At 42.0% G+C, this 14,318-nt stretch overlaps 1 protein-coding gene across 1 annotated transcript in view; it reads left to right on the top strand.

Moving 5' to 3' along the window:
- Positions 1-14,318, top strand: part of fndc7b (fibronectin type III domain containing 7b) — a 61,829-nt gene that overhangs the window by 8,742 nt on the left and 38,769 nt on the right. Inside the window, exons 9-20 of the mRNA XM_087306270.1 lie at positions 940-1,200; positions 1,284-1,544; positions 3,865-4,128; positions 4,529-4,789; positions 5,011-5,271; positions 6,030-6,290; positions 8,380-8,640; positions 10,471-10,737; positions 12,084-12,344; positions 12,812-13,066; positions 13,550-13,810; positions 13,963-14,223. Of these exons, the coding sequence (XP_087162396.1) occupies positions 940-1,200; positions 1,284-1,544; positions 3,865-4,128; positions 4,529-4,789; positions 5,011-5,271; positions 6,030-6,290; positions 8,380-8,640; positions 10,471-10,737; positions 12,084-12,344; positions 12,812-13,066; positions 13,550-13,810; positions 13,963-14,223 (3,135 nt within the window). The remainder of the gene's footprint in view (positions 1-939; positions 1,201-1,283; positions 1,545-3,864; positions 4,129-4,528; positions 4,790-5,010; positions 5,272-6,029; positions 6,291-8,379; positions 8,641-10,470; positions 10,738-12,083; positions 12,345-12,811; positions 13,067-13,549; positions 13,811-13,962; positions 14,224-14,318) is intronic.

Below are 14,318 nucleotides of genomic sequence, written 5' to 3'. Positions count from 1 at the left end.
CCTTAAACAAAGAGTAAAGTGGGTGAAAATGGCATTTTCCTTAACAGACTAAGGCCCTATCCTAATTTAATTTTATACTCTTAAACCTACGTCTTTCTATTAAACCTTTAAAATGAGTAACCTTTAACAGGTTTCTCACCCTCAAAGCTGAAAAGTAACAGCTCAACCGTATGAGCCTCTGGCTTCCCTCAGGTGTTCCTATAATAATGCAGATATGTGTTTATTGTGAAAATCCAATCACTATTGCCAATTGTGGGTCTCTTTGATCGCTTGTGCGGCCATGTTGCTGCTGTAGCTGTTGAATTCAAGGAAATCTTTCAAAGCCCTTCAAATTTCCGCTACCCCTACACCTCCAAGCAAAAGAAAATCGAAACATCTATACCCCTTGAACACAGGGGGAAGTGGAAGGGCTAAAGCTGTGGCCATACTAGAGTTTGAGCTTGTGAAATTCTTTCAGACAGCGCTCCGAAAACAGGCAGGATAATGATGATCAGGCATAGATAAAGTGAGCGAATGCTCCATATTTGAAATTTATGTACAGAAAGGTCACAGTTTGATGTGGTCTTAAGCAATCATATGATGTTTTTTTGCAGAACAGAGTGCACCACTCTTGAACATTGAACGCAGCAACATACAAACATTGTCGTGTCTTGTCTTGTGTAATTGGAAGTCTATGGGGCGAAAAGTCACAGTATGACCATGGCTTAAGACAGAATTGGGATTGGGTCTAAATTAGACTCTTCTCCATCATTTCAAACAGACATACCCTTTACAACTCCTCTTTATGAATCCTTCAACCCAAATTCCTGCCAGAATGCATTAAATAACTGCTATGCAAAGAACCTCTGATTGCCTGAGTATTATTCCGAATGGAGGAATTCAGATTTGCTGTTTAACCAAAGTACACACGCTTTAAATACTTTATGTTGTGTTTTCTAGCTCCCTGCAAACCTCAAAGTCTGTCAGCAGTGGTGGACTGTGGCTCAGATTCTATCTCCCTGACATGGGAGGCCTCATTAGGTTCTGTATTCTACATGGCCACTGCAGTGGATCGCTTTGGAACTGCTTACACTTGCAGCTCAATGGATGTACGTTGCCAGATCACCGGGCTGAGCTGTGAATCGAATTACACAGCTTTTGTCATGGCATCCGATATCAGATGCAACAGCTCTGTCAGTGACAACATCACTGTGCAAACAGGTGCAATAGATGTGCAAATTTACCATAGCGGAATTACCTTGACGTTTCACATCTCATAACCAACTTCCTGTCCTATCTCTTAGGTCCCTGTCCCCCTCAGGGTGTTCAAGCTGTGCTGGACTGTCAACAAAACCAAGCACTTGTGAGCTGGAAGGGATCTCCAAGTGTGATTTCCTTCATTGCCACTATGCAGGATGAGGCTGGAGGGTTACTCAGCTGCAGCACCACAGCCAGCAGCTGCCGGATCTCCAACCTGAAGTGCGGACAAGTTTATGGCATTAGCGTCCTACACCATGATGGAATTTGTCCCAGTATGTCTTCCCGTGCCATACAAATGAAGTCTGGTAAGGAAGCTTTAGTCCATAACATTTAAGTTAAATGTTTTTATTATAGGTCTTTGAAGGTCTCTTCTCTTCGCTACATTACTACAGAGGTGTACAACACTAATAATGAGTAAATCACTGGAGGTTACAATATCTAAGGTGGTGGCAGGGCCGGAGCAAGCTGAACTGCCGCTCTAGGCAGAGGACGATCACGCCGCCCTTAACCCCAATGTGATCACGAAAGTGACCGGTTATGAAAATGAAGTGAGGTGTCGCGGACCTCTTTTCCGGCGCACTATGCGCGGATATAACTGAGGACGCGCAGGTGTCGTGGACCTCAATTCTGCCGCCCGACATGCGGGTGCTGATGGAGGTGTCGCTAACGCCGCCCACTCTATTCTGTCGTCTATGCGCAAATATATCTGAGGACGCGGGTGGTGAGGGAGATGTCGCGGACATAACTGAGGACGCGGGTGGTAAGGGAGGTGTCGCGGACGCCGCCCACTCTATACTGCCGCCCTAGGAGGCCGCCTAGGTCGCCTCTATGGACGCGCCGGCCCTGGGTGGTGGTTTTTAGTAGGCGTTTTTAGTTAGAATCACTGTCTGTATGTCTCAGATTGCTCAAAGGAAGGGGATCCATGTACAGCTTTTATTTATAAAACAAACATAATAATCTACATGAGAGAGTGACAGCCAAAAGGTAAAACACAGAAACATTCATTGGGGTAGTTGTAGCCTAACAGTCACTGAGTTGGACTTGTAACCCAAAGATTGCTGGTTCAATTCCTATTCCCGGCAGGAATTGAAAGAGATGGGTTTCAAGACCCTAACAGCAGGGCACCTAACCCCTTATTGCTCCTGTCCATTGGAAGCAATGAGTGTGCACTTGAACTGTTTAAACAACTATTAATTATTTAAAAGCAGAGGACCAATTTTGGTAAAAGGACCAAGAATGAGAGGACCAAGGCAGAAGACCAAGTATGGATAAACCATACTTGACAAGATTCACTTCACTTTCATGAAAACAAAGGGCCCTCTATTGGCCACCGGGGGCATAACAAGGGGTTACTGTGATATTATCCACACTCCAAGGAGTAGATTCCAGATCTGCCCAGAACCTGTGTCCAGACAGTTCAGGAATCCTCAGAGTCTACTTCAAAGCCAGCAGTCCAAGTGTTTTCTGAGTCCACCCCAGAGAACTTTCCACTCCAGTAATGGTTAAAGTCCACTCCAGTCCAGGAACTTTCTGAGTCTACCCCAGAGCCTTTTCCATTACGGATGTTCTCATAGTCCACTCATGAACTCACTTCAGTCTCAGAGCCTGTCCTAGAACTGGTCAGGGAGCTGGTCCCAGTCTGTGACAGCCTGTTGTGGATTACTTTTTTGTTTTTGCTCTTTTGTTGTCATATGGACGACTTCTTTATTTCGCCAATAGAGTACATGGCTGGACTTGGATACTTTTCCAAGTTTTCCCCCACACTGCACTGGATATTTGCATTAATATGAACTCAGAAGTTCTGCAATTTAATACTACTACTACTAATAATAATAATAACAATTAATAATTCCTTAGAATGAGATGGTGAGAATATATGAGATGGCAGCCATATTGGGCCAGACTGCACACCACACACCAGCTGATTGGTGGAGAGGAGGCCAATTATGATATGGGGATGGTTAGGAGGCCATGATGGACAGAGGCCAGTGAGCAAATTAGCCCAGGATGCCAGTGTTAAACCCCTACTCTTTTAGAAGAACATCCTTGGATTTTTAAAGACCACAGAGAGTCTGGACTTCGGTTTAAACGTCTCATCCGAAAGACGTTAAGACTTTTCCAAATGACGTTAAGGCTTTTCTTTTTGTTGTATTGTTCCTTAGGCTCTCAAGTCCACTTTCCTGCAGAAGGGTTACTCTTGGCACAGGGTTATACTTGATTTTGTCCCGCTGGACTATTTAACCATTGTTTCACACAGCAAACATGTTGTATTCCATGAGAGGTGGGGTCTATTTTTGTTGTGCATGGGTTTACACATAACCTCTATACTTTTCAGAGGGTTGGTTTAGCAAGGTGCAAACTTAGGAAGGTTTGTGAATATAAAATGTCCTTAATTTTATTTATTATTTAATAAAAAGTTCTTACATATTTTTCTTTTCTTTTTTCTCTCCCATCTTGTTCACCTGTTTGTTGTCTATAATGCTTGAATTTTTTTATGAATATTAAGTTGAAGTCGAAGTATAGAGTTCAAAAATAAATTCACAGTGGGGCTAATAAGTTTGACTCTAACTGTGCAAAATCCTACAATAGTTTGCTATTAAAACAGATACCATGCTCTCTCTGCAGTACCGTGTGGTCCAGCACATGTCCGGGCTGATGTCCAGTGCTCCTCAGGTCTTCTCTCGCTCAGCTGGGATCCAACAGACGGTGCCGCAGGTTATATTTCCACTGTGGTTTCCGGAAGCACTGGGAAGCTGCTTTACTGCAACTCTAGCGTGCCGTCCTGTAACATGAGCAATCTGCAGTGTGGAGACTCATACTCCATAAAGCTCCAGTCATACAACGGCTCCTGTCTGAGCATGCTCAGTGCACCTGTAGTGATCAGAGAGGGTGAGGCACGGTTTCATTCTCAAAACATTACTTCAGTAGCATCATTGACCCATGATAATCCAACGAATCTCACGGCAATTCGTAACTTTTTCATACAATTTGATTCATACAATTTGCTCATCAGCCAATGACGGTTGGGGTTAGGGGTGGGGTTGGGTGCCACGCCTCCTTTTTAAAATCGTGCATTTTAATACGACTGAACTCGTACAAATTCGGACAAATTAGCCACTAAACTGACAAAACGTAAATTACTTACGTTTCCCCGTGAGATCAGACTGGATAATCTATGCTTCCTACAACTGTCAGTACATTTGCCTATTCACTACATTATTAATTATTTGTATTTCAGTGGTGCTCTTTGTGTGTTATTCTCATGCTTTCTTCACTCTCTCCCTACTAGTGCCCTGTGTGCCCACTAACGTAACGGCTACACGGACCTGTGGCAACAGCTTGGTGAATGCATCATGGCAAGCAAGCCGTGGTGCTTTATCTTATGTTGCGTTTGCTGTGGGTGAAGATGGACACTATACAAACTGCTCCTCCAACACTACATCATGTAGCTTCGCTGACCTGCACTGCAGCACCATGTACTCCATCAGTGTGAGCGCTGTAGATGGGAACTGCTCCAGCCTGCAGAGTCAGAACACTACCCTGCGCACAGGTCAGGCGAAACTGCTGTTGATGTCAAAGACAACTGAAAATATAGAAATAAAAGCTTAGATATAATGTCAGTAAAGACTCCATGATGTGCTTAAAATCTGGGGGATTTCTACATGCATAGATTCAGTGTGGGCCTACTAATCGCCTTTTACAGTGCACGAACCACATACTCCAAAGGTATTCACTGTTTCTTTTTCATGTCGAACTGTTTTCTTTCTCCAGTTCCCTGTTCACCCACTAATGTAAAGAGCGCTGTGAATTGTAGCATCAACTCCGTCTCTCTGTCATGGAGCGCCAGTCTTGCCGCTGTTTCCTACAGAGGCTCCGCATTGGGCAAAGATGGCCAGAATATCACATGTGATACCAAAACTCCAGGGTGCCAGTTAAGCGGCCTGCATTGTGGACAGGAGTATGTGTTTGTCGTAAGTGCTTCTGATGGCACATGTGACAGTCCAAACAGTGCAGAGAACAGACACCAGACAGGTAGCACATTCCATTAGGATAGTAGCAGGCTTCTTTGGAGTATGTGCCCATGGCTACATTTTTGAGTACTGACAAATATGTACCCCGGACTATTTTGTCTTGCAGTTTTCACAAATCCACAAGAGGGCGTCATGTGCATTTTTGACCAAAGTCCAAAGTCAAATTTATTCGCCCTCCTGTGAATTTTCTTTTAATTTTCAAATGTTTCCCAAATGATGTTGAACAGATTCAGGAATTTTTTTTACAGTATTTCCTCTAATATTTTTTCTTCTGGAGAAAGTCTAATTTGTTTTATATCAGCTAGAATAAAAGCATTTTTTAATTGTTTTAAACTCATTTTAAAATCAATATTATTACCCCCCCTATAGCAATATTTGTTTTGGATTATCTCCAGAACCAACCACTGTTATACATGTATGACTTGCCTAATCTTGCCTAATCAACTTGCCGACCTAGTCAAATATTATGTGCTGTCATCATAACAAAGATTAAAGAAATCAGTTATTAGAAATGAGAAATTGTTAGAAATATTGAGAAATATTAGAAAACAGAAATTGAGAGGAAAATATGTACAAAGAGGGTAATAATTTAGGAGGGTTTATAAATTCTGATGTCAGCTATACCTGTGAGCATGTATTTGTTAGTTCTCAAAAATGTACACTCCTCCCAATGAGCCTGTGTTTCACCGTACAATTCACAGTAGTCATGATTTCCATACTTATACTGAAATGTTTCACTCCTCACGTGTTTTTGTCCAGCACCTTGCGCCCCTCAGAATGTGTCCAGATTCGTGGACTGTTCCTCTAACAGCCTGAACGTCAGCTGGGCTCTGGGTGTCACAGCTCTAAACTACACTGTCCTGGCCACCACAGCAGTTGGCGCTGTGCTCAACTGCACCACGCAGAGCTCTAGTTGTATTGTCACTGGCCTGGACTGTGGTAAGAACTACACTGCCATCATCACAGCATCCAATGGAGAGTGTCAAGGGCCAGGGAGCCAGAGCCGTCCTATCCAAACAGGTGAGATTTATAGACAGGAGAGCTGAAAGAATGCATTTAAAGATGAAGTATGTTGTGTTTTATTTTTTCAAACACCTTTAGCAAACACAATTCAAGCCCATTTTTCAGAATCCTAAATGATTGTAGCTTGTCAGACTGCAAGGATGTGATCCCACACTGTGAGATCTCAGTTGTCATCATGTCAGACTGAATAATTGGATCAAAACGCAGTTAAAACGGACAATAACTTCATCTATAAACCCAATAAACAAATCTCTTCTCTTCAAATCACCTAAACCCCTGTGAATAAAAACTCTTCTCTCCCCCCCACATAGACCACATGACAACTTCAAAACATAATGCAATTCCGAGGGGGTGTTCATACCGGATGTGGCTTGAGCAAACAGATGCTATTCGCTTGCATTTAGAGGCTTGAATATTTTGCGTTTGCTCGCTTAATGAGTCAAATTCACTTCAAAATAAATGCGGATTTGCGTCATCGGAAGGATGTTCATCTGCTTGGCTGCTAGCTGTGTTTAATGTGCTTTAGGAAGGATGAAAAATGCTGTATATTCATTCGGCGCTGTGTTTGGGTCCATCAGATCATTGAGAGGTGCTCCTGCTTGGTTGGGTTCAGATTTTTTAAATTGAGCGATTGGTGCAAATCAAAATAAAACGCTTAATTTGCAACGTGTCATTCGCTAGCATAGCATAATGGGCGTGAATAGCACCATAGGATGTACTGCTTTCTAATTAGAATGTACTACTCGGCTGTTGAAAAAGTGTGTTCTATACATTATAAATGCGAATAGTATGAATGGAACTTGGACATTCTACATGCGTCATTTTTTCATGGTCACATGATCTACCCATGTCAATTTCGTTGCTTCTGCCGTTGCCGCTATTGGAGGAGCGGGTGCACACGCAATCTCGATAGCACATGGACATATTTCCATAAATTCACTCTCCGCAATTTGTAAGTCAATTCATAGGCATTTCATTCACCTCCACTTCACCTGTTGTGTTGTGTTTTCTGTTTGGTGTTTGTCTGTGTGGGCGTAGTCAGGCTTCCGGTTGCGATCGGTCAAACCGAGCACATAGGAAGTCCCGGTTTAAGAATGAATGGGATTGTGTGCGCATGCGCACTGCGATCGGAAGCTGACGAAACCATTATGTCTGTTAAATAGGTGTTTTGTGTTCATGAAGTGTGTATTATGTGTTTATTTATATTAAGAACATTTATGTTTTGTTGTTAATTATATATTAGGATTTTTTCTTTATGTGTTTAATGTGAAGTGTGAATTGAATGTTAAGTTTTTTAATGTTTGCATATTTGTCCAATTTAATACTTACCTTTGAATGGTATAGCCCACAAACGGGCGGGAGTTTGGGCTATATAGCCCAACTACCTTTTGACACTTGTTAACCAAGTCAATGCTACTGTGGTGCCTCGAGCAAGTATATTGTGAATACCTGTTATTATTATTTTTGTAGATATAATTGGAGTATATTTTTGCAGATTTTATTTTCCTGATTGTTGTTTCTTTGGTACTTTTTATTATTTTTTTTTTTAGCACTTAAATATCTTCACTGTGGATGGACTTTTTGGCACTGTAAATAAACATCACCTTGCATGACTGTGCTTTGCGAGTAAGCCATCAGCTTTTCCCCTTTCGAACTCCCATTTCTCCCCCTGAAGACGAGCTGGTGGGCTCGTTTTCATCACACTTTTCATTTATGAATTCTCGCATGGTGTATCATGGGATAGCATAGCACCCATTGGATGCACTCTTCAGAATCTCGTCATCCGGTTACTTCTTGCATACAATTTTTTTTATTCTATGAATACAGATATACTACTCGGTTCGCATACTGTTTTTGCTATACTATGTATATAACATGGAAGTATGTGTTTTCGGTTGCAGCCTGAAAGACCTGTAATGAGTGTGACAGACAAAGTTGACATCCAAAATATGCAGTGTTGGTGGTCCCTGCCTTAAACCTTACTCCCATCCTCCTATTTAAAAATCATACGTACTTTACCTTTAAACAGTGTGATTTTACCAATCATGGTTTCCCTAAAAACCAAAAAAATTCTCTCTCCTGGCAGTGCCGTGTATTCCCTCATCTGTCCGTGCCAATGTGGAGTGTGTGAGCAACACTGTGAAGGCATCATGGGGTCCCACAGCCGGAGCATTATCCTACACCGGTGTCCTGACCGGCCCAGGCCAGTACAATCAATCCTGCACGACCTCTGACCTCTCCTGCTCTTTCAAGGGCCTGACCTGCGCACAGACCTACATGCTAAACGTCATCTCTCAAGATAATCAGTGCCACAGCTTAGCCGGCTCCAACGTCTCTGTGACAACAGGTAGGGAAACGCATCAGTTTCACCTTGATAGAAAGGCCAAGGGATTTTCTAGATTAGACTATTTAAAAGAGTTTTATTTCAGTATATTTTTTCTCTGCACAGATGTTGTTTTGGTTTTAGTAAGTTTGACTGAGTTAGCTTTAGTGTACTTTTATTTTGCGAACATACATATTTGTTGTTTATATAGTTTTAGTTGATTAGTAGCAGAATTAAATGTACAAATCCAGCTCTATTATACACCCAGCGCAATAAGGCGCAAGACATGTATGGCGGGATTCGTAGCTATTTTTAGACCAGCACAACAGTAATTTTCACGTTTTGCACTACGTTATTTAAATAGCAAATCCATTTGCGCCACTTTTTGTACTCATGGGTGTGCTGGTCTAAAATAGAGGTGTGTTAAGGCGCATTGTTGGCACGTTGCCAAATTCCAGCACAGAGCATGTTAGTTATGCGCCTGTGTGGGTCCAAATGCTTACATGTTGCTTAATACACACAGGATGTACAGCAATACACAAATATCTTTACAGATGAAAACAATTAAAGGATTAAAATGACACAAAAATTATTATTTTATGCATAAATATAAAAACCACTGCCTCCATGCCTTATTCACCTCGGGAAACTTTTTAGTTTATTCATGGCAATCTGCATTTGTATAATGTTAATATTTATTATCTGCATATTTATATTCGTTTAAATATAATCAAGTTTAGATTTGTCCACCTGTGGGGTTTTGGAGACGTCTGCATCACCATATGGGGCATAAGAACAGGACATGTGTTTGGATATAACTCCACATATTTTACCTCACTTCATTGTTATTATATTATTTATTCGTTTGCAGGAAATTAGAACTGAATTAATAAACAAATGACATTAAACATGTGGGCTATAATGGATGTGTTCAGTGGAGTGAGTTTCTACCGTTTCCTTACTCCACCAAAGTAAAGGAGTAAAGGAGTAAAGTAAAAAGAAAGTAAAGAGGCTGAATGGAGGAGGCTCATTCTTTATCCTCATGCTGCAGTTGGTTTGTTTAACTATTTTCTCGGTTGTGAAGCGTTCAGTTTTTCCTCTTACAAACTCTGCCATGTAAATAGCAAATGTGCCATGGTGCGACAACTGACTCTTAAAAGGAATGAGAGATGAGGCTCTGATTGGTTTAATGCATGTTATTCTTAAAACACAACCATAACTCATTAAGAGAATAAGCAAAACCCTGTTAGACCATGTGCCAAGGCACACAGCGTATTTTTCCATCCTTTAAAGAGCAAAAGTGGATTCGGACATGCCCTTAATGCTTTTGTGCCATGCACTTTAGACTTTGCGCATACCTTGTTAAAATAGAGCCCATACTCTTGTGCAAACATCTTAACAAAAATAAAATAATTATTTGAACAAATGCCAACCCCAAAAAAAAAAAAAAAACGAAAAAAATATTTAAAAATAAGGAATATTGACATGATTTATTTAAATGTGCAATGTTTATTAACAATGCATAAAATGCCACAAATACATCATTCGATTTTTTATTGATTTATTTTTATCAATACAGTAAACATAACATTGAATATATGATGAGATATTTAGTTCATGTTTGTTGTTCTTGTGTTTTATTAATGTTTACACCTACCCCAACCTTACACCTACCCCTTACAGTATCTGTGTTTTAATAATAAGCCAACGGTGGTCTGATTGCATTAATCTCTTAATTTGTTCTGCCCAAAAATGCAGGTGGTCCGCTAGGTCATTGTTTGCTGGGTGTTGTGTTTTATTAATGTCTACACCTGTCCCGAATGTACCTCTTACAGTAATATTTTGATTTTCAAGCTCCCTGTGATCCTGAGAACGTGACCGCAGTGCTGAAGTGTGACTCACAGGCGGTACATGTGTCGTGGCATGCTTCTGCTGGTGCCAGTGTGTACACAGCCCTGGCAAACACACAGAATCAGAGCATTTCTTCAGTTTCCTGCCAAACCTCCAACACTTCCTGTGACCTCACGCAGCTCCACTGCGGGGAGGTTTTTAACGTCACCGTGCTTGCTAATGATGGAACCTGTAACAGCTCAGCACGGGCCAGCACGACACTGGAGACAGGTATGAAGAGTTCAGCGCAGGGATGGCGATCTCTGTCCTGGAGGGTCGGTGTCCTGCAAAGTTTAGATCTGGTCCTAATTAAACACAACAGCCTATAACTTTCTAGTGAACTTGAAGACATATGTCCATCCAAAACTGGAATATTACATAAAACATTTGCAGATAAAGCCAATGAGTCCAAGAGAACAATATCATCACAAATATCAAAAGAAAAATGGAAGTTGCTGCATTAGACGAAGGCCTCTTTTCGGATATAATAACTTACTAGCATCTTAGACCCAGATAGCATATGAATGTGGGCCACTTTAGGCAGTTGTGCGGCACTGGTGGTCTTCCATGGCCCAGACTATATGAATGTAAGCCTGAAGTTGCCCACCTGAACAATGGCAAAGGGGGGCCAAAGATTCAAATTCACATATGGGTCATTTAAAGCAAACATTAGGCACTTACGGCAAAATGTAATCTGAATGTGAGCCCAATGTGGCCCATGTGGAAAATGATAAATTTGGCCCAAATGACAGAGGACAAATGTGGGCCACAGTTGGCAAAATAGTGGCATAGTCATTGAAGAGTAATCTGGGTCTAAACCTAAAGACATATGTGGGCCACTTTTGGCAAATATTTGGCACAGTAAGCTCTGGCTATTGCGGCTGTGAGCCTAACGTGGCCCAGAGAAGATATGGCAAATGTTGCCCAGTTATCTTAATACATACGTGGTCCACTTTTGGCAAATATTTGGCACAGTAAGCTCTGGCTTTTGCGGCTGAGAACCTAACGTGGCCCAGAGAAGATATGGCAAATGTGGCCCAGTTATCCTAAAACAATTGTGGGCCACTTTTAGGGAATGTTCGCCACAGTAAGCTCTGGCTAATGTGGCTGTGAGCCTAATGTGGCCCAGAGAAGATATGGCAAATGTTGCCCAGTTATCTTGAAACATACGTGGGCCACTTTTGGGGAATGTTCGCCACAGTAAGCTCTGGCTAGTGTGGCTGTGAGCCTAATGTGGCCCAGAGAAGATATGGCAAATGTGGCCCAGTTATCCTAAAACAATTGTGGGCCATTTTTAGGGAATGTTCGCCACAGTAAGCTCTGGCTAATGTGGCTGTGAGCCTAATGTGGCCCAGAGAAGATATGGCAAACGTAGCCCAGCTATCTTAACACATATGTGGACCACATAGACTAAAGTGTTTAGCATGTTCAGGTGTGTTCGATTAATGTTGAAACAAAACTCTGCAGGACACCGGCCCTTCCGGGTCGAGTTTGCCCTGGTTTAGTTTATATTACTTCAGTCTGGATTGATTGAACTTTAGCATAATCTTCCTTTACTTGTCTGTGTGATGTCCCAGCACCGTGTCCTCCAACAATGAGGTCTCCTTCACTGAACTGCAGCACTAACGTGGCCCTGGTTTCCTGGGTGAAGGACCCAGATGCATTGTGGGTAAAGGCCAATGCCACGTCTGTCCTGGGACCCACGGCCTCCTGCAACTCCTCTGGCATCAGCTGTTCCCTGGACACTTTGCAGTGTGGTCAGACCTACAGTGTGTACGGTGTAGCCCAGGGCCCGCAGTGCTGGAGTACACCCAGTGCTCCATTCAGTGTTATCACAGGTACGTCCACCACACATTCAAAGTTCAGCATCTAGTGATGTGCATTTTTATTAAATGTTTGACGTGATCTCAACAAAACAGGAAGGAATAGCCATAACCCTGCCTCTTTTATAAAAGCGGCCAATAGCATTCGTTTTATCACCGCTCTGCCTGTGGGAGTGGTTGAACTCTTGTGAAGCCTCCTAATGGGGGCGGGGCATGTCAGATACTAGCATTTGATTGGTCATAATTTAATAAGAAATTCTAAGAAGTTATAAGTTTATATCTGTTTCGTATCTTCTAAAGCATCTTCACTGTTTTGGCGTACTAGCTTATAGAGATCCTAAAAACTAGCAATACTGCTACTAACATCTAAAAACTTTATTTTAATTAACGGGTCCTTTAAGAACACATGTTTACTATGGGAATAAAGGCTATACATACTTCATAGTCTCGAAATAAAACTTTCCTCTGTTGCTGTTTTCCAGCCCCATGCACCCCTGCAGCAGTGAGCTCTAACTACAGCTGCGGGACCAGCACTGAGCTCAGCTGGACTGACAGTCTGGGCCGAGAGAGTTTCTATGCATATGTGGAGACAAGCAGACACTCTGCCTCCTGCGTTACAAACCAAACCCACTGTGCCATCAACACGCTGATGTGTGGGAGCCTTTATAATGTCTCTGTGCAGTCCATTTCTAGTCACTGCAACAGCAGCTATGCAGCGCACACGCAACTACAGACAGGTGAACACGCATACACACACTGTACAAGCATCCTATGAAGATTTACCTCTTATAAACCAACCCAAGCTTGCTCTGATTATGTACCCCTGTATACATTTCTGGAAAGCGCCAAATATATCCCAGGAGCTAGTTTTTTTTTGTTTTCGCAAATCCACCAGAGGCTGACGTGTACGCTTTTTTAGATCTCGAATTTGACCTGCAATACCATTCATGAGTGCCAAGTCACCAATTCTATGTCTTATTTGTTTATCATGATTAATATTTAAGTAGATATGACATCTTAAACCAAAAACAGTAATAATAAACATTTCCCACTCTCTTTTCCACTACCTTCATTAAATAGTCCATAGAGAACTAATAGAGATATAGATATTAATCTGTAGCTACGAATACTAATAGTTTACTCTGTAGTAAATCTCTGGAGAAGATATTATGACTATTATGTCTGTATGTATATTATAATTAGATATTATGTGCCCTCAGCTCCTTGTGCCCCACAGAATGTGACTGTAGCACTACAGTGTACGAATAACACTGCCTTCGTGTCCTGGAATGGAAGTCCTGGGGCTGTGGGTTATAATGTCACGGCGTTGGGCCACGATGGGGATTTCAAGTTCAGTATTGTCAATGGAACCAGCTGTCAACTACCCAGCATGCACTGCAGTCAGATCTACGACATTGTGATTACACCCTTCTCTAGGACGTGTTCGGGATTCCCATCAGCTACATACACTTTCAGTGCAGGTAGGTACTAGCAGTTTTATTTAATCTGTGTGTGGTATTGTGTATTGCTTTCAGTGATATTGAGTGCTGCGTCATTTTAGGTACTAGTTAACTGTTTTTTTACCTAATTTTAGTGTTACAAAATTCATATTATTCCCTCCACACACCTTTAGGTTCTTGTGCTCCCAGTGATGTGCAAGTTTCTCTACAATGCAATGGTAATGTCGGATTTGTCCGCTGGACTGCCGCCAAGAATGCTGAAATGTACATTGCCACAGCAACCGGTAGAAATGGCTCTAGCTACACTTGCACATCCAATAGCACCAACTGCACCTTCAGCCAACTGCAGTGTGGTGATAACTACACCGTTACTGTTGTTACGGTGGACCGTGGTTGCAAGAGTCAACCCAGCACACCAGTCAGTCTACAATCAGGTCAGCAAACAGGACAAGTAGTAGTATAGGATTTCTCTTATCATATTGCGTTACTGACTACCTTTCCGTTTGGGCCGAATTCCCCATTCTTCTAG

Source organism: Danio rerio, chromosome 23 (assembly GCF_052040795.2).
Source record: "Danio rerio strain M-AB ecotype USA chromosome 23, GRCz13ab, whole genome shotgun sequence".
In the NCBI taxonomy this organism is placed as follows: Eukaryota; Metazoa; Chordata; class Actinopteri; order Cypriniformes; family Danionidae; genus Danio; species Danio rerio.
This window is presented reverse-complemented; position numbering and strand designations above follow the sequence as displayed.